Source organism: Artibeus jamaicensis, unplaced genomic scaffold, assembly GCF_021234435.1.
Source record: "Artibeus jamaicensis isolate MK-2021 breed Jamaican fruit bat unplaced genomic scaffold, CSHL_Jam_final contig_466, whole genome shotgun sequence".
Lineage (NCBI taxonomy): Eukaryota > Metazoa > Chordata > Mammalia > Chiroptera > Phyllostomidae > Artibeus > Artibeus jamaicensis.
In genome coordinates this window covers 19434373-19453973 of record NW_026521844.1, presented here as the reverse complement: position 1 = coordinate 19453973, position 19601 = coordinate 19434373, and the positions used below count along the sequence as shown (strand labels likewise).

Sequence of the window (19601 nt, the reverse complement as noted above, 5' to 3'; positions counted from 1 at the left end):
TGAGCTGTTGCTGTTGCTATTACAAATTGTGTCCCTGTTCACCATCAAGTTAAACTGCAACAGGGAAAACGGGTTTTGAAGGCACTAACGACAGCAGCCTTTGTCAGGGAGGTGATCTATGAGCCTTCTTACAGAGGCGAGGAGTGGTGCCATGTGTTCGTCCTTGGTTTACCTGGACATTTGCAGCTCATGGCCACCATCCAGGAGGTGCTGGCGAAGCAGAACGCTTAAAAACTAATCATAATCTTCCAGAGACATATGCAGCACTTGAAGGTTTATGCAGATCTTTTAAAAACTCTGTGAGGCACACAATGTGATTCTCATTTCACCACTAAAGGAAACAAGGCAAGATTTCAACTTAGTGTGCTTAATTCTACCTATAATTCCCTTTCTATTAAAACCATGTATTCTGATAAACTGGATTTTCCAGTTAACAAGGACAGAAGTAGCTACTTTGTAAAGTGAAATCTTCCAGTTAATTCCAGTTAAGCGATACAGAATCTTAAGACATCTTATCCAGAAAGACCTGCCTGGGGTGGAGACGGCAGGCAGGTACTCCACCAGCATGGTGTCAGGACTGATGGAATAAGGAGGGTGCAGATAGTAATAAGGAGGAGCAAGGGGCACAGAATGGGAAGAAAGAGGCAGCAGAAGCTCCTGCTGGGCAGGCAGGTGGCTGCCAGGCTGTGAAACTCTGATGAGGGGAGGCACTAATGCTTCCTGAGTGACACCGAAGTCACAGCAGCTACATCTGCAGGTGGACGGCTTTGCCAGCTCTGCAGAGGGAAAAGAAGGGTGGGGCCCTCCTCCTAGAGCAGAAAGGAGAAAAAATCGGGGGCATCCAACAAGTGTCTGAGAGTTCTGGAAGGACTGCAGGCAAACACGTGACCAAAACCCTTGGGAGAAATGGTCCATAAGCAACAGCATCTACTGGACTCTGAAACAATGTGCCTGCACCAAGAAAATCATATTTTCAGCCTCTAGCATGATAGCATTCCATGTTTTAATCCCCTCTGTGAGGAGTAACAGCCCCAGGCAGATGAGGTGCTGCTGGAAAGCCTCGGAGATGCACGTTACTGCTGAGCAGTCACCACGCACAGTGTGTGCTTTGGCACGACCCCTTTACTTACTTTATAGACACTCACGTAGCACTTGTGCTACGTTGTTCTGAGCACTGGACAAATATTAACTTACGCAGTCCTCACAGCCCCACCCCCCTGAGGAAGGTCCTGTTTTACAGAATGCCCCAGGCGCAGTGAGGTCGAGAGATCAGCTCGGGGTCAGGGAGGCAGTGAGTGGCAGAGCTGGAATGCAAACCCTGGCAGCCTGCCCTCACCTCTCCACTGTGCTGCCTCTTAGCGTCACCCTCAGTGCAGTTCTGAGAGAAAGGAAGGAAGTGACCCAGCTTTCCTGACCCAAAAGGCTGGGCCCTTCCTCCTGGCTGGTGCTGGCATACCCGCTCCCCAGAACCCCGTGGCAAGCCAGACTCTGTGGGCCCTGAAAACCAGCGCTCAACTGCAGTTCTGCGTGGAACTCCATACAGGGAAGCTTGCATTGCTCTAAACTGCTGGAGGTTAACCCAGATGTATACAAAACATGCAAACATTTTTACTTCAATACAGTGTTTAAGCTAATTTTTAGGTGACAAGAGAAGTAATAAGGTCTCAAAGCAGGTATACAGAAATCCCACCCCCAAATGTGACAAATGCCCCATGACCATGAATCCCAGCTCTCAGGAAGCTCCAGGGAACAGAGAGAGGCACTTGGAGCTAATAGCTGTAAAAATGTACTGGCCACACCTGGCAAGAGATCCAGGAGGTCCGGGCCCCTCCGAGAAAACAGGAAGAGGACACTATGGCTTGCAGAAAACCCACAGTGCTCGCTGCATGCCCATGTGAAGCTGCTGACACCCATGTTGCATGGTTCTGTGGTTTTGTTACAGAACAGAGGTCCACGGGGGGCAATATTTGGCCCACCCAGGGATGCCACAAACTGTTACAGAACAGATACATCAGGGCCCGACTCCAGAGGATGGTATACTAATACCGTCCGGACCCCCTACTGGGCCCGATTGTCTGTTGCCCATTAAAAGACATCTCTCAATGCCAGAGATTTGTGAAAAGGAAAGGAATTGTTTATATTTATTTAATGCTATACACACCTAAAAGCTTCATTGAAATATCAAAGTCCTTTAGGATATCCACCTAGGCACACAGTGCTCTCTTCTCCCCCCATCCTAACTCCAGGTACCGTGACTCAGGAAAAGAGCACAAGTCTGTTTTTCCAGGCCGCTGGTACCATCAGCTGTCCAGGCGGGATCTCCAATTAATCCAAAGTCATGCGGCACCTTCTCATGGTCCACTGGCAAGAGTTCTTTGTGCCCATTTTTCCAGGCAAAGTCTCTCCTGCTTCCCAGGCCACGCAGCCAAATGGAGCACCCCAAAGCCATGTGGGCCTTTTCTACCAAAGCTGCAGGGGTCCGCACTCCACCAAAAGTGCGTGGCTTTCTTCTTCACCTGGATGCAGGGGTCCCAATTCTGGCAAAGCCGTGTGGCTCTCTCCTCCACCTGGGCAAGAGGGGGGTCCTCACTCTGCTAAAACCATGTGGCTCCTTTTTTCCAATGGCTGCCGTGTCTGGGTTTAAATCCCTGCATCAATCCTCCTCTGTACCCCTATTTCCCACTCCTCCCACGATCAGTTACACCTGCCAGTATTTCTACATTATTACAAGTTTACTGGGCTGCCATCATTAGTCTGGGCAGTTATGGCCCCATGTCCTGGAGCCAATCTTCTCCAATCTCCCACGCAGCCGCTGTAACTCGGGGGACCTGCCCCCCAGTTACATCTTGGGAGGAAGTGACTTCATCCCCCTGGCCACAGCCATGTAACATATCTGAGTGACCCACCAAAGGCTATAGATATGTTAAATGGCCATGCCATGGATTAGCTCCAAAGCTGTGTCTGTACAAACAGCCCTGCATGTTCCTGCTCCAAGTGTCCCTTCCCCCAACTCACACCTGCGGGGGAAGGGGTGAGGACATCTTATATGTCTCTCCGATAATTCCTATACACCTTGAGTTCTGGACACCATTCTAAATCCCTTTTGGGGGCCCCCCTCTTGGCTGCACCCTGTATCATTTTGAAGTGGCCAAAGCCTGTCCACCCGAGAGGAGACAGGACACAACCACAGAGCATCTTCTATTTTTCCCTTACAATGGAGATGGAAGGACACTAGTGAGGTGGGGAAAGCAAGGGAACGTGGTCTGTGCAGCCACATCTTGGGGAGTCACTGCAGTCCCTGCTTCCAGGGATCCTCTGGGCAGCTCCCGACACACGCAGACATTTCACGCTCATACTGACTGTCCCAAAGTTTTCTTTTTCCGTCCCTCTCTTCTTCTAATGCCCCGGACATCCTGAAAACCTTGCTGGTCCCTGCACCCAGAACAGGAGCATGAGCATTGCTGGTCATTATACTGATGTTGCGACATGACCCTGTGTTAATAAGCTGCTGAGCTGTGTGCACAGGCAAGGGCTGTGCGAGGCCCAGGGAACCACCTGTACGGCCTGTGTCTGGGAGTCTGCACAGTCCTGTCCCTGTGGTGGGACTGGACGGGACTCCTACAAACTGGGCTCTGGCTTCGCAGGTAAGAATGTGTGTCTGCAAAGCTTTGCTCTAGAGAGGTGTCCTTCCTGCCTCCTGGCACCTACATCAATAGGGAACGCTTTTCTGCCCATATTCCAACATGCTGGCCCTCAAAGTGGAATGCCCTCCCTTCCCGGTGGAGGGCAAAGGGGTGCGTGTGTGAGGGAAGGGCTGTTGGCCCAGATAGAAGACGACTCGGAGGAAATGAAAGCCTCCCTACGAACCTGAATATCTGAAGGACGTGCGTGGGGCAGAGGACACACACGTGTTCCACGTGGCCCCGGAGTACAGAAGGGGGACAATGAGTAGAAACCACAGGGAAGCCTTTTTTTTTTTTTACTTAATATGCAGAAAAACATTCCAATGATCTTGTCCAACAATAAAACAATGGGCTGCTTTAGAAGTAAACAAGCTGAGACCTGGTAAGTCAGAGATGCTGTAGGGGGAATTCGAACACGAGAAAAGAAGCTGTCAGGTGACCCCTGTACCCGAGTCTCTGTCATTATGGTAAATCTATGATTTACTGTCTCTGTGAATTAGGAGAGACATTTCAATTCATCTTTCTGGTTTTATAACGGAGAAAACCAGGGCCGATAAAGAGGACGTGACTTGACTCCAGCCATTCCAGTCTGTCTCTCCACCCCCTCATCAGCACTCAGTTGGCGGAATGAGGAGTGCTTGTTAACCATTTCAGTGTGAGGAAAGAGGAGGAGGTGAGACAGCAGGGGGAGGGAGGCACAATTGCCAAGAGCCGAGGACACACTGAGCACCTCCCTGGCTCCCTGGAGGCTCAGGCTGGTTCTGAACACGGCCTCCGGGCCTCACACCAGGAGGCTGAGAAACGTGGGCACAATGGGACTCTGTGAGCTAAGGGGTAGACATGGAAACTCATCAGAGTCAATGACACCCAGGGTAAATCTTTCCTATTATCTCACATGGATGATGAAGGGTGGGTGTGGAGAAGAAGAAAGATGTGAGGGATGGAGAAGAGGAGGAAGGGAAGGAAGGGAGGGAGGGAGAGAGGAAGGAATTACACTAATGCTTCCGCATGGTAAGAGAAGTTTGAGTCCAAGTCAAGCGGCAGACATATCAAAAAACATGAAGCCCACACCCTCTAGCAACTATAAAAACATGCCCTCCCTGGTGTAAGAGCTGTGAGTGGACTGCCTGGGCACAGTTCACACTAAAACCAGTACCACTCCGACTCCCCAGTGACCCAAAACCCCAAGCAGCAGCCCGAGAGCAGCCGTCTGCAGCTCTAATGGCACACTCCTCAGCATCACCAGGGATGTCACTGTGCTGCGGCGAGGAAAACTGATAAAAACCACTTTGCTGGAGGGGCTCCCAGAGGTTGGAGCAGAAAGCCAGCCTTTGCCAAATGTGGATGTGGATGGAGGTGGCGGGGCAGTGTGCATGGGGTTCAAATGCCAAGGTAAGAATGTAAGTGCCCTTGAATGCTTTACGAGACTGTGAAAGACTGTGACTGTCTTTAGCTTTCAGTTACGTGCATGCTGTAAAATTCCCCGTACCCCTACTCAATAAAGGCGGCTCGGTGACCCAAGCTGGGTATGAGGCTTAAAGACCTCTCCAGATGTGCCGTTTTATTATTATCAGGACACAGAGGGCAGGGTCTAGGAATCGTCCTCCTACGACCTCAAGTGCATAGAGGGCAAGCAGGGCACTGAGGCCAGGGACCCGAGTTCTAGTCCTGACCAAATGACCAAGTGACCCAGGGAAAATCTCACCTATCAAAACCCAGTCTCTTCTGCAAAACGAGGATAAAACCACCTGCTTCCTGCTCTGCTGAATTAGTATGAGGAGCAAATGTAAAACCAACCTGAGAACAGGTGAGCACTGCTCAAGCCTAAGGGGCACTTATAACCATGGGCAGGAGTTGCTGGTAAAGCAGTGGCTTCTAAGGGGCACGAAATAGTGTGAAGTGATGCAGAGGGGACCAGGGGTCCAAGCATCAGAGTGAGCAGCGGGAAGGAAGCAAGGTCTGAAGATATCACTAGTTATGGAAGGGGGGCCACAGACCCTTTTCTAGGGTGCTCAGAACCCCAGCTGCAGGGGCTACTGGCCCTGCAGACTGTTATGCTCTTGAGGGCTTGGTCTGTGGCCTGTTCAATGAGAGTAGTTGCCCAACAAACACCCAAGGCATTCTTAACAGCTAAGGTGTTAAAGTCACAAAAACAGCTTGGATAATCTCAGATGTGCTAAGTGGACAACGGACAGCTCCTAAGAAATGCAGGACTCCAGGACTGAGGCCCAGATCCTGTTGATTTCCTGAGGTTACCTTTCTCTACAGAAATTCCAGGACCAGGCCACAGGGGTGGGGGTGAGGGTGGTGTTTGGATTTCCAGTCCATGCCCTTCCCTCAAGCCAGGAGTGCTGCACTACACTGCCTTCACCTCCAGCCCCTGCCGGTTTCTCCCAGACAAGGACCCCTCCCAGCTACTGGAAATTCTGCTCACTCCAGACATAGGAAAAGCCCATCCAGGAGGCACAGGGCAACATTTTCCACTGTGTCCGGGGAGGAAAGCCTGCCCTGCAGGCCCTCTGGGGTGCACAGAAACACACCAGTCAGCCTTTCCCGGTCACAGCTGAAAGGGTGCAGTCCTGGTGAAATTCTAAAGTGTGGCTAAGGTGCACCCGAAGCAGCTCTTGAGAATTTTTGAGACCAGCCACACATCAATGGTAAAAACGAAGCATTTACATTTTGAAAGACAACCACCCCACCTCCACTCCTTTTCCTTGGTTCTTTCTACGTGGAATTACGGCCAAATCCCAGTGGTGAGTTCTCAAAATTAGTAAATTACAGTCTCTATGTAGTGTTAGCACGCCCATCAGAGAGAGCCTCATCCTATTCAATTACATACAGCTCCTGAGCGGACGGGACTACCACCAGGAGACACGCCAGCAGACTTGGTTCGATGCGTTTATAGCAACAGGACACCTGCACTCTTCACCTTGAAACTCCACACAAAAACTAAAAAGGACCCAACCCTCCCCTCCTGGTTCTAGCAAATAACAGATCCAAACACACCGCCAACCTGGGCAGTGTCCCACGTTGAATGCGACAGCCTCTCACAGCCGCCTTCCCCTGCACCATCCCCTTCCTGTGCCCTTTCCCATCCACCCCTCTCTGCTCCGCCCCTGCAGCTGAGGGTGCCTGCACGTCCTCCGGTGGCCCAGGACAGTCCTGGTTCACACCTGTTGTCCTGGTGTGATTAATAGCATCCCCCCTTCACTCTCAAACATGTTCTAACTTAAAAAATAAGTTAATACTCAAATTAAATGGTCACCCCACCCATACCGTACATAACTTCCAGGACTATTTCTCATGATGTTTATCTTTAACTACTCCAGGTGGGCAGACCTAAAACATGAGAGTTTTAAGTGGTAGGGCCTAATTCCAACTGCATACATCTTCTCCTCCTGTTCTTTCCTTTAATTTTTATCCCCCATTTTGTTCCAGAGGGGATTCGCCTTAGCTAACAAAGAAGCCGAAGTGTGTCCAATAGTCATAAGCTTGCCACAGGTATACCACAGGTTTAGCCCCATGTTTTCTATTAGTCAACTGAACAAAAAAAGGACATCTAGTTAGTTGTACAGAAGGAGAAACTAACTAATCATCCAGGACAAATACAAGTATTTGTGACTCTAAGACCAGGGAGACAGGGGCCATCAATGAGGCCACTGTGTTTCATTAGCGATGTCCTTGGACTGGGCCTGAGCAGACAGTGAGGCTCGGGGCTGGGGTCTCAGTGGGTCCCGTGCTGTGCTGGCTTGTGTTTGAGGTAGCACTGTGCAGACAGGACAGTGAAATGAGAAGCGGTTAACACACAACCGCTGCTTCTCTCCTGGACCCCTTCTCTTCTCTTCTCTTTGGCGTCTCTCCCTCCTTCCCTCCCTGTCTAGACCTTCCAGCTCCCCAAAGCATCTTCAGACACTGCGAGTAGTTAAGAAGTTCTCATACCCATTAAAGTTAAGGTATTGTGGCTGCCAGCTCTGATAAACGGTAAGTCTGGGGATCTTTTTATTTTCTTCAAAAATTACGTTTCTGGCAAGGATTATATTTGGCCTTAACATTTTGTTCTTAGGTAAGTCTGAGGTTAATTAGAAAAACATTTGATGGAATTTTAAGTTACCAGTAAAAATCAACTATTCCAATTAATGAAGGAAAACACTGAAGAAAAACCAAGTTGCAGCATCCAAAACTGTCACCCTCGGCACCCAGGGACCAGTCAAGCAAAGTCTTCAAAAGGTCCAGGCCAACGGGCTGAAGCATTGGGGTTGTTTTTTGCCTCAATAAACTTTTAAACCCCAAATCTCAACCTGGCAGTTCTCGAGCTGAAACTGGTGCACCATTGTATTTTGTTTGGCCAGCAGATTGTTGGCTTTAATTGTCAATATTTAAAAATCAGGAGCTTTTACATTAACAGCACAGGTTTCTGGCTTCTCTTGAGGGGAAAAATGAGAAAAATCTGGCAACGTGGCTCATGTTCTTGCAAAATAAAAACAATCAAGAACCACGGCATAGATGGGTTTTCAATCAATTACCTTCCTTTCTTCTCTTTCACAATCCATTTTTAAATTCTCAAAAATCTTGTATTATTTCCCGGAGGTATTTACTTGAAATTAAACTGCTACGGGCTGTATCCTGAGGTGCTGAATCACAGGTGACCCCTGCTTGTGCCTGTAACAATAATGTTACATTCACTGGGTCATCCCTTCTCCTTTTGAAAGCCTAACTGGATGTTCTTTCATTTAACAGTTTTTTATAGAACAACCACCCACATCCGTCTGATCTTGAATGAGGTAGGGCGTGTGCGGATTGGGGTTTGGGGCTCCTCTGGACTGGTCTGTGCAGGTGGCTGTAGCTAATCACATGCAATCCAGATATTTTATTTCATCCACAAATCTCTCCCAGGCTCTGGCAGGCCACTTCAAGTCCTCTCTGCACCAATAAGGCCTCAGAGTCTCTCCGTACTCCTTTTATACAAAAGGGTATTGGGGGGTCAGCTGTATGATGCCTTGAACCTTTGAGAGCAGCTGAAACGATGTGCGGTGTGAGCAGCCAGGTGGCCTGGAAGGCCAAGATCACATCGTGCTCTTCCCAAACACTGTTGATAACTGGGTAGGAAGGAACAGGCAGGGGAAACGGGGGTGCCTTTCCTCTGTTTTAGTTATTGCATCTAAACAATATGATTCACTGTTATGTCTTTACCTTGCCTAGACACTATCTTCCAGACTCCTGAAAAGCTAAATGTTTATCACAGAGCCAAGCAGACAGAATTATAGCACCTTCTTTACAGTCCCAAGTTCATGGTTCTTGCGTCCATCGAGATTAAGATAGTCCTATGCAGTTAGAGAAGGGGTTTCCCTTGCTCATACTCAAGGCAGACGCTGGCTTGATTTTATTAAGAGACAAGGTTTCCTCACAGGGCCAGGTGGATGATGTGGAACCAGTGAAGTAGCCAAATGCATTGGCACCTCAATCCACAATGAGTGACAGTAATGAGGCCCCACGAGCATCTCTATGACTTCACATTTCTGGAAGTCCATCAGCACCAGCCAGCCTCATAATGAGTGCTGTCTACAGAGGCAGGAACATAGCGAATGTCCAGTTGCATTATCTCATACTAGGCAATTCTGGATCCTAAACAGAAAGCTCAGAAAGTCAAGTCTGCCACTCCTAAACAGGACTACAAGGGTTCTCTATGATCAACCATCAATGGTTCATTTAAAGAAGTCACCCAGTGCAGGAGTAAGAGGTAACGTGTTTATTTCCAAGTCAAATCCAGTTTAAAAGCTTGATCTTTCTGCTGCTAACCTAGAAGTGGAGGGCCTGGGGCCTGCATATCCATTTTGCTTTGTAACCTGCAGAAAAACAGTCACGTGGCTGAAATGTGTACTCGAGGTGGCTCATGGAGCTATGTTTAAATTCCCCTCACATGGCACTGGTCATGCTTAACTCAGTCCTTTCCACGCACTGTCACGGAAAATCCCTCTTGGACATATGCCCCTATGATTCAACTATGCTATCTTGGTTTTTTCCCCAGGTAGATGCTTATAGATAAGTCTTTTTTGCTGCCCAGATTGTAAATGAGGCTCTGCCAATATGATGTTTATTTAGGAAAAGAAACAAGGTACAGTAATGCAAACAGTCCATCCTCCCAGGCACATCATCCATGGTTGTGTCTCAGCTGGAGCACCCGCCCAGACCTGCCGCTCAGTGGAGCCACCTGGGGAGGTGGTCCCACCAGCAAGGCTGCAGGCTTCCAGAGACAGGGGTCAGTTTTTGTCCACCGCTCAGCCAGGCCATGGCAAAGGCCCATGGACTGAGTTTTCTACACGGGCACAGAGCCAGGTCCTCCTAAGTACACTTCCTGGTGGCTATGCCCACACAGCGAATCCCATCACCCTTCCGAAAAACCTGTCAGAGGAAAAACAGAAGCATGGCTCACACGCTTCTTAGAGTTCTGAAGGCAGGATATGAAACTGAGGATGACGTGGGCCACACAGTGAGGCTGACAGTTCCTACAGCGGAGCACCCCTGTGGCTCCACTGAATTTTACCTGCCCTGTCTCCCTCATTCTTCCTTGTACTAGAAATTACGTTGTAATTTCTCAAAGCACCCAATCCTGTAGTTCACACACGATGAGCACAGTGAAAATTGAGAATAACAATGTTTCCTGTAGTTTGTTTTAACAATATATGAAAGCCACTTCTGTAAGAATGCCAGTGGTGAGACATTCGACCAACACGCTCTTGAGGAAGTAAGTACCCTCTGCTTCACATTTGTTCCTTCGTGTATTCAACAAACATCTACTACGTTCCTGGCACACCTGGCCCACTCATCCACCTCCTCACCCACTCCTTCAACAGACATCTGCGCCAGGGACCACGTGATGGGTCTTTTGTTACGGATTCAGTAGAGCCAACGCTCTCATACTGCTCAGGAAGACAAAAGAACTGGAATGAGTAGTGTTTTCAGAGGCTGGAAGCTCCCGATGTATTCACCTGACCCTCCCTGGCTCCCTGGCCTTCTGCTGGCATCAGGGTGTTCACAATCATCAGATGGAGAACAATTACATTACCACACACACACAGTTCCACTCGGATCCTTCTGTACACAGCTTTTTCCTCTGAAACACATTTTCCCAATGGTGTCATTAAAAAATAACAACCTCATAGAAGATATTTTTATCTCTACCTCGGGGCAGGTATTTCTCTCCTCCTTTATTAGTAATTCCTGTAAGGGCTCTCTCTCTGCCTCCAGGTCACACGGGCTGAACAAACACAGCCCGGGCTTCCGACTCCCAGGGAGGGAAGGAATACCGGGCTTCGTTATCAGTCACTGTTTTACCAGGTGACAGGCTTGTCTCTCTTTTACTCAGATTTAACTCTAACGGAGACTGACAGGTTCAGTCTTGGTTAATTAAAAAACAAAAACAAAAAGAAGTAACAAGTGCCAAGAAATTCACCCTCAGGTGTCAGAGGGAAGAGGAGAATCTGCTCTTTTCATCTTCGAGTCCTGCCTTTACTCATCCTGACCTGATTGATGGTGGTGGTTGGGTTTTCTTACAAAGCAGAGCTTCATGCCCAGTGAGCAACAGATCTGAATTTATACTGTGACTGTCAAACCTTCCAGACGTGACTGTTAGAGCAACATCCTGACAGGAGCCAGTCTGGGAAGAGACGGAAAGTGCTGGCTGGTTTGATGGCAGTGCCTCGTCCGTCTGTCTGTTTTCAGCCCTCAGGCAAACTGGCAGCAGCAGCCTGAGGAACCGGAAGGCAAAATGACACTGTGAGTTCATACCACACTCCTCAGCTCCAAACCTAGCCATGGTAGACAGGGTTTGAAAAACACAGATTAAAAATGACAATAACAGATGGAATGATATGCTGTCTGGAACTTGCTTAAAAATAATGGAGGGGGAAATGGGTGGAGCAGAGATGAAACAAGATTGGCCAAGGGCTGTTGAAGCTCCGGGAACATTATAATATTGAAGCACCCATACACCTTACTCTGTTAGAAATTTTCCATGGTAAAAAGTAAGAAAAAGAGTTACATTGGAGACTAGCAATGTTTAATTAAAGAATATAGTGAGTACTGAGTTGACTGTAAGGACAGGTAAGATATACTGTTAAGTGAACAAAGGGACATGTATGAGATTATATAACATGAGTTCATTTTTTTTTTTTTAATTTTATTTAGTTATTTTTTAAGTACAGTTTTTTGTCTATTTTTCCCATCCCAGCCTCCCCTGCCCCTTGCTCCCCACCTCCCTCCTATTTCCTCCCCCCCCCCCTTAGTTCTCGTCTCTGTGTCCTTCCTATTTGTTCCTCCAAATCCCTCCCCCTTTTTCCCCTTAACTTCCCTTCCTTCTCCCCTCTGGTCACTATCCCCTTGTTCTCTATTTCAGTGTCTTTGTTTTTTGGGGTTTTTTTTTTCTGCTTACTTGTTTGTTTTGTTGTTTAGCTTCCTGTTAAAGGTGAGATCATATGGTATTTGTCTTTCAGCACCTGGCCTATTTCACTCAGCATAATGCTTTCCAGTTCCATCCATGTTGTTGCAAAGGGTAGTAGCTCCTTCTTTCTCTCTGCTGCATAAAATTCCATTGTGTATATGTACCACAATTTTTGGATCCATTCATTTACTGATGGGCACCTAGGTTGCTTCCAACTCTTGGCTATTGTAAATTGTGCTGCTATGAACATTGTGGTGCATAGGTTCTTTGATATTGATGTTTTAGGATTCTTAGGATATAATCCTAGCAGTGGAATTGCTGGGTCAAAAGGCAGGTCAATTTTTATTTTTCTGAGAAAAATCCATACTGTTTTCCATAATGGTTGTACCAGTCTGCACTCCCACCAACAGTGAACTAAGGAGTTCATTTACACACACACACAAAACATACACTGATAATTCCGCAGAAAGTTTCTGGAAAAGTAAAAATCCTCACAAACTTTGGAAATTTTTAATGAAAATGTGTTACTTTTTTATAAACACTTTTGTATAATAATTTTTTTAGTTCAAGGGGTGCGGCAGGGGGAAAGGACATAGTAGGGTTCAAACTGAGATAAACATCTCCATGGACCAGATGGAACACCAGCCGCACGTGACCGGGGCTACAGCCATGGCCAGAAGCAGGCAGAGCGGCCAGAAGCAGGCAGAGCGGCCAGAAGCTTGCCCTCTATAGGGTTCTGGAGACAGCAATACCCCATTCCCCAGGGAAAGGAGAAGCCAGGCTCTGGTGTGAAATCAGGGAATAGGATGCCTGCCTCAGACAGGCATGCCCTTCTGGGCCTCTCGCTGTCCTTCCTCTCTCCTTCCTCCTCAGCTGTGACTATACTGCAATCTTCTCTTTGCTTGTCTTCCCCTCTCTGAGCGCTGGGTTTCTAATAAAGGATGTTAAAACTCCTGGCCAGAATCGTGGACCACTTGTTTTCTCGCTGTAACACTGGAAGTGTCTGTTTTGCAGATACCTTACATTGCTTAGGATATGTAGTAAAGATATAAAAACCAGCCTGCATAGATACTAAATTCATGATGATGGTTTCCTCGGGGGAGCGAGTGGAGGAGGGGGACACAGCACCGACACCCTGGCTGCAACGAGTCCAGGAAATAAAGTGTCCAGCCTTGTTGCCCTCCAGAAAGGGAGGAGGAAGGCTCCCACGTCCGGGAATTCCTGAAGGGAGTTCAGCTGCTGAGAAGCCAAAATATTAGCACTGATTATCCAAAGTTATCAGTAGCTCCAATTTTACATACATGGAAACTGAAGTTCAAAGATTAAGCCCTATAGTCCCAGAACTAATAAGTCGCTGAGCTGGGACTGGGTAAAATTGCCACCAACACTAGAGAGCCCTGAGCTGCGCCAGGCACTGTAAATGCACTGCCTAAATGAGACCTCCGATCACCCGTGACACACATAGTTACATAGCGCTATAACCTCTACTCCTCGGGTAAAGAAACTGAAGTTCAGAGAGATCAGGAGACTTGCCCAAGGTCATGCAGCTATGAGTGGCAGAGGCGGCATCCATCTACCCTCCTCCAACCTCTGTGGTAGACAGACCTCACTTCCTCCCCAGTTCCCCTGGCAGCTCCCAGAATGGACAGGGCACCCTGCAGATAAGCCAGACATTTTCCTTCCAAGGATCTGGAAGGAGGCTAGGCTGGCAAAAAACGCTGCCAATAAAAACCATGTGACCTAAAAGGTGAAAGAGTAGACACTATTAAAATACCTCACACAAAAGCAAATTCCTGCCTAGTGGTATGTTATCAGCAGCTGACAGGATTAGCCTGCTGCTTCCCCCTCAGGATGGGTTTGAGCGCAGACCAGCACACAGCTGGCCTGCGGAGCCGACACAGAATGAACCGGAAGCCCACGGCCCCCACCCACAACGCTCCCATTCTGCAGCTCCTCAGGTGGCCAGCTCTGAGAGAGTGACCAAAACCAAGGGCTGTGACCCCAGCTCCTCAACACGCACACACTCTCACACACATTCTCTTGTGATCACACACACACAGAGGTCAGGCACAAATAATGGCTCTTTTTTATTATAAAACCTTCTATTAAAAAATCATAAACATGTAATTCTGTAACATAACAACATCACACTCAAGCACACCATATGACATTTTAGGTGAATTGTTCAAATTAAAACTATAAATTATTATGCCCATATCATTACCTTGCCAACCACACTCAAGCAGGCGTTAGTTACTTCTGCCAAACTCTATACATTTTCTCTCTCTGCCCCCCACTGCCCTCTGTGCCCCCCACTCCCTCCCTCCCACACCTTGGCTCAGCAGGAGCCCTGTGGCCTGAATCTAAGCCAATGACAGGCTTCCTAGCCCCAGTGGCCACCCCCAAAACCACAGGCTGGCCTCTCGCTCCTGCAAGGTGGTGAACCTCAGGCCCGTTATCTCTCAGAGACTTTGAGGGCTGCCTCCCACTCCTCGCTCTCTCCCCCTCACGAGCTCCACTTCCTCGCCCTCTGTTCCTGCTTCCTCGAGGGTCTTGTGAGAAAGCCACATCACTGGCTTCGCTGAGAAGAGAAGACTTCTAACTCTTGGATAAGGGCTGGGCTGTCAGATTTAGCAAAATCAGAAACAGACCACCCAGTTAAATTTAAATTTCATTTAAACGACAAATAATTGTTTCGTATAAGTATGTTCCCGTGCACTATTTGGGACCTACTTATACAAAACAACTGTTATTGTTTTTCTGAAATTCAAATGAACTGGGCGTCCTGTATTGTAACTGGTAACCCTGTATGGTTGGGAATGGGGTAGAATAGGAGGTTTCCAGAAGAACAAACCATGGTGGGTGTTGGGGGGAGACACAAAAAGGAACTGTGAGGATTAGGGGAGGGACTGAGGAAAGACTCCTCACTAAAGGGTCTCTTTTACACCAGAAACTTTCATGTGTGTGATCACATTTGAGTTTTCTAGTGATTCTGGGCATTGCATATATTTATCCCGACTTACAGATTAAAAAACAGAGGGTCAGAGAATCAAGTGACTTGCAAAGCATCACGTGGGTAACTCATGAAAGGCAGGACTATAGACCATGGTTTCTGCATACAACCTGAGTGCTATTTATTCTACATAGAGCCGCTTTATTCTTTGTAATTTTTATAGGCCATAAAGAGGTGAGGTTTTTCTTCTGTCTTCTAATACATTCATAAGGAAGCAGATTCAAAATGGCTCCCTGGACTAACACACATCTACAAAATATAGTTGTCTGTTTACAGAGACCATGCCAGTCATTAGGCCCTTCTCTCCTTTTGGCCGCTTATCCCACCAAACGTATCACCAGTGAGGACCTGTTTGTGCCCTACTTCCCTGACACAAGGAAGAGAAAAAGTCGAGAAAGGAAGGGCAATGTTTCACCCAAAATGACCAATTTTCAGATGAGAAAGGTCACAGGATATTTGACTCAACAGAATCTTAACCGGGACCCAAGAAAAGGTTCCTCTATCACTACTCCAGCATCCCATGAGCCTTCCTTTTCCAGAAAGCACAGTCAATTTGGAGCACATTTGGCCAAATAAAAAAAAAAGGTAAAGAAAGCTACTTGTCAAACAGACAGGGGGAAATACTTTCTCCCTCCAGCCCCTCCAAGCTTGTAACGTTAATGGCACACAATAGAGGGGAAACAGCCATAAAAATGACTTAATATGTGCCCTTTAGAAGTGAAGTAACTGTCAGACAAGTGACTATAAAAATAACACAACTGAGGAGATCCAAATTTATTTCTGCTTGGTGAATTTCCAGCTCAAAATGAACTTAGTTATTTAATCTGTCGAAGTTTTGCTTTCGTGCTGTTTTGTTTTGTTTCTAAACTTTCCTTTCTTAGATGCTAGCAAATTCCCCTTAGGATAGAAAAAAAAAATTACTTGCCCACCTTGCACGCCATCAGTTAGGGAGAGCGCACAGTTGTCAGGCAGCTGCGGGTCCCTAAAGGAGAGCCCAGGGGGCGGCCAGCGCCTGCGGAGGTGGGCAGACAGCCTCGCACGCAGCAGGTTCCCCGCAGGTCCAAAGAGACAGGCTGCGGCTCATGAGAAGGGCCCGGTGCTGTCTGTCCTTGCTTGGCTATTGTTCACTCACTCCTTTCCATCTCCCCCTTTCTTCTCCCACCCCCTCCCCACAAATACACATACCCTGGCACAGGCCTCAGAGTGGCAGACAACTTAACGTGTGGTCTTTCAGGTCATAGAGGAGTCTCCAGTTTTCCTGTGGAAGATGGCAAAAAGCCACACTCCATTCCCCGTCTGCCCCGGTCTGCACCAAACCCCTCCCAGGCCCAGAATATTCCGTGCAATTACCCAGAAGCAATATGGTACAGAGCAGTTTGGGGCCATCACTTAGAGACTTACTAAGGGCCTTTAGAAACATTTCAGCTCAGGGAGAGGGAGACACAGAGAGAGGGAAGAACATAAAGGGAGTTTTCATGTCTGTTGGTTTTGGGCATGCAGGCCTGGCAAACGGCATTTTTGGAACGCCATGACGGTCCTGCAGCAGAGGGCTCATCTTTCTCACTGTTCATCATCATAATTACAGACTCGGAAGGTGAGAAAACCTCAATTTCATTTTGGATCTAAAATGTTTCAGAGACTGCTTTTGAAAAGGCCAGATAATTGAATCAATTTAATTTTCACGGTTTATAAGACCCTAGATCTACAGAAAACATAAATTCTGGCCAATTTAAATTGCGTGTGATCAGGTTTCCATTTATATTACATAAGAAGATTTCAAACTAGGGCTTGAAGGCATCACTGCTCTAACTGCAACTGAATAATTTGCTTGGTTTAAATATTCTCAAGACACTGGACCCTACAGAGCAGTGAGAAGCTCATCAGCAGACAAGCAACTCCAGGACAGAGGAAAGACAATGAGAAAGTGGTGAGCACCAGGAGCGCTGGGACCCCCATTGCCAGAGCTGGGAGAGGGAGCGTGGAGCACACCTGCTCCCACTCTCAGGGAGGGGAGCCAGGGCCCCAGGCCTGGTGGCAGAGCTGGGACCAGCACAGAGGACTTTGGACTCCTGGTTCAGTGTTTCTTCCATCACCTCCTGCCATGAAATCAAGAATCCCAGACATAAGATCCACCTTGTTGTACGAGGTGAGGGAATGAGACAGGGAGACTGCTGGGAGGTCAACGGCCAGTGTTTGCCAAAACCCTCTTCTGTCCACTCCCTAATGCAGAGTAAGAGGCTCTACTTTGTGACCTTGGAGCAACTTATGAGAGGATTTTGTCCAGGAGATCAGCCCACAAGGCCCAGGAGTTATCGACTCATTCAGAGGCTTTGCAGGAATTTCCTGTTATGTGATCTGGGTCTTGCAAATAGCCACAGCCAAGTTGAGATTGTTGCACCCCTCCCCCGGCCCCTCAGGAGAAACGCTTGCTGCTCTTGAGTCACTAGTTGCTGGTGCCCTGGCAGTGCTTCGAAGACTAGGCCTAGCTCCAAGAATGTCTGAAGGGAGCCAGCATGAGGGTCTGCACTGAGAACAAAGAGTAGGCCAGCCCAGTGGACGGTGAAATCCCAGCTCTGGGCAGCTCAGCTCTGGGTCAGCGATGGCTCTGCCCAGAGGAAGAACAGTCAGCAACAGAGAACTCTCTGGACCCAGGGCCACAGGCCTGCGTGTAAACAAAAACCTGTAGGTCCTTCTTACTTTCCTTCTTTTTTTCCACTGTAAGACACACTAACACAAAAGCACGCATGCAGACACACGCACGGCTACCCAGGTAGGGAACTGAAGCACTGCTGTGCTCCAGGGGCAAGCCCCACCCCCATCCTATCCAGAGGTAACCATCATTGGCTGTTGGGAAAAACCATCCAGCTTTGGGGAATTGTCATTTCCTGGTTGCCCTTAGAACTTTCAGTACTTGTGTACGCACACCTCAAGACTGCAGTGTAGTTTTGTCTCTCAGTGTACTATTAACTGTGTTTGCTCACTTTTGCTTTTATATATTTAGTATTCAATTGCATAGATATACTTTATTTATCCATTCTGCTGTCTACGAACATTTCAGTTGTTTTCAGTTGTTGGCCATGACCGACAATGCTGCAGTGAATGTCCCTGAACACGTCCCCTGGTTCTCGGGTGCTGGAGTTTCTCTCAGGACGCACAGTTGGCAGTGAAACACTGCATTGCCCAGAACACACTCTCCTTCACCTCGACTAGGTTATGCCATCATGTGTTCCAAAGTTGTGCTGCCTCTCCTCCTACAAAACACTGGTAAACCCACCCCGCTATACAGAGGAGTGGTCACCGGTGACTCAGAGGCCAAGAAAGCCTAGTTCATCACCAGACTGGCAAGTTAAAGCTAGATCCTCATGCCTCCCCTGTAAGACAAAGCCCAAAATTTTAAAATTCTGAGCTTAACCAGAACCAACAACCAATACAGCTGAGCTTTCCACAAGAAAAACATCACAAACTCCCTCAGAAGCACGAGATGTCATCTCCAGCTTTGGCGCAAACCCACCTGTCCATACTATTAGCTGTAAGTAGAAGACACTAAGTGCAGAAGGATTTCATGCTGATGAATCCCAGTGGGCCATGAGCGGCAGGAGAGAGGGGAGCAGCAGGTGGGGAGGGGTCCTGGAAGGCCCCCGACAGCTGCCACCTACCTGTACACCGGCTGCATCTCTCTTGCGATGCCAATGATGGCGCCGGGCAGGAAATTGTCAAACTCCTCAAACAATTCCCGGATGTTGGTCTTGTACTTTAGGTCTAGGTCCAGCTGAATTATCCGCAGGATCTCTGGAGGAAAGAATAATAAGACACAATAATAAGACACAGACACACATCCTGGGAGGCTCAGCTATTTATAGAAAATGAAGTGGAAGGTGCAGAAAAGGGCACTGGGTTATTCCTGCTGCCACCAAAGATGCAAAGTCGCTGCTGGCAACAAAGGCCCTTGCTCTCCCAGCCACCCCTCCACAAGACTAGATGTCTCCACAAACAAATGTCCTGTATCTTTCCTTCCAACTGCAGACGCACATTTTATCTAAATCCAGGCAACCATAGGCCCCAGTTTAGGCCTACTGTCCTGGTGTAATAGTCAACAGGGCACGGTTTCACTCTCAAAAGTATCTGACACATTCTATGAACACCCTACTTAAAACTGAAAGCCTACAGGTGTTGTTCTTTGCGGCACAGGTGGTATATGACCCACAGGAGAGGGGTAAAAGCCATTATTTTCTTAAGCTCTATTAGTACCTTCTGGAAACCTAAACACATGTCAAGCTAGACAAACTGAGTCTCTCAATTACCTAGCATGTAAGAGCTGACTGCTTCTGTTGCCTGCAGATGACTCAGAAGAAGGGAGGAGGAAGGTGCTGGCCAAGTTCATTCTCTCATCTGTCACCTGACCGGGCCTGACTGAGCTCCTATGCTGTTGGTGCCAGGAGGGGACAAGACATCAGGCTGATGGGGACCC

At 48.0% G+C, this 19601-nt stretch overlaps 1 protein-coding gene across 2 annotated transcripts in view; it reads right to left on the bottom strand.

Annotated features, from left to right (window-relative positions):
* XXYLT1 (xyloside xylosyltransferase 1) overlaps positions 1-19601 on the bottom strand; it is a 171098-nt gene that overhangs the window by 52076 nt on the left and 99421 nt on the right. For both annotated transcript variants that reach the window (XM_037153413.2, XM_037153414.2), the window contains exon 3: positions 18790-18922. In XM_037153413.2, the coding sequence (XP_037009308.2) occupies positions 18790-18922 (133 nt within the window). The remainder of the gene's footprint in view (positions 1-18789; positions 18923-19601) is intronic.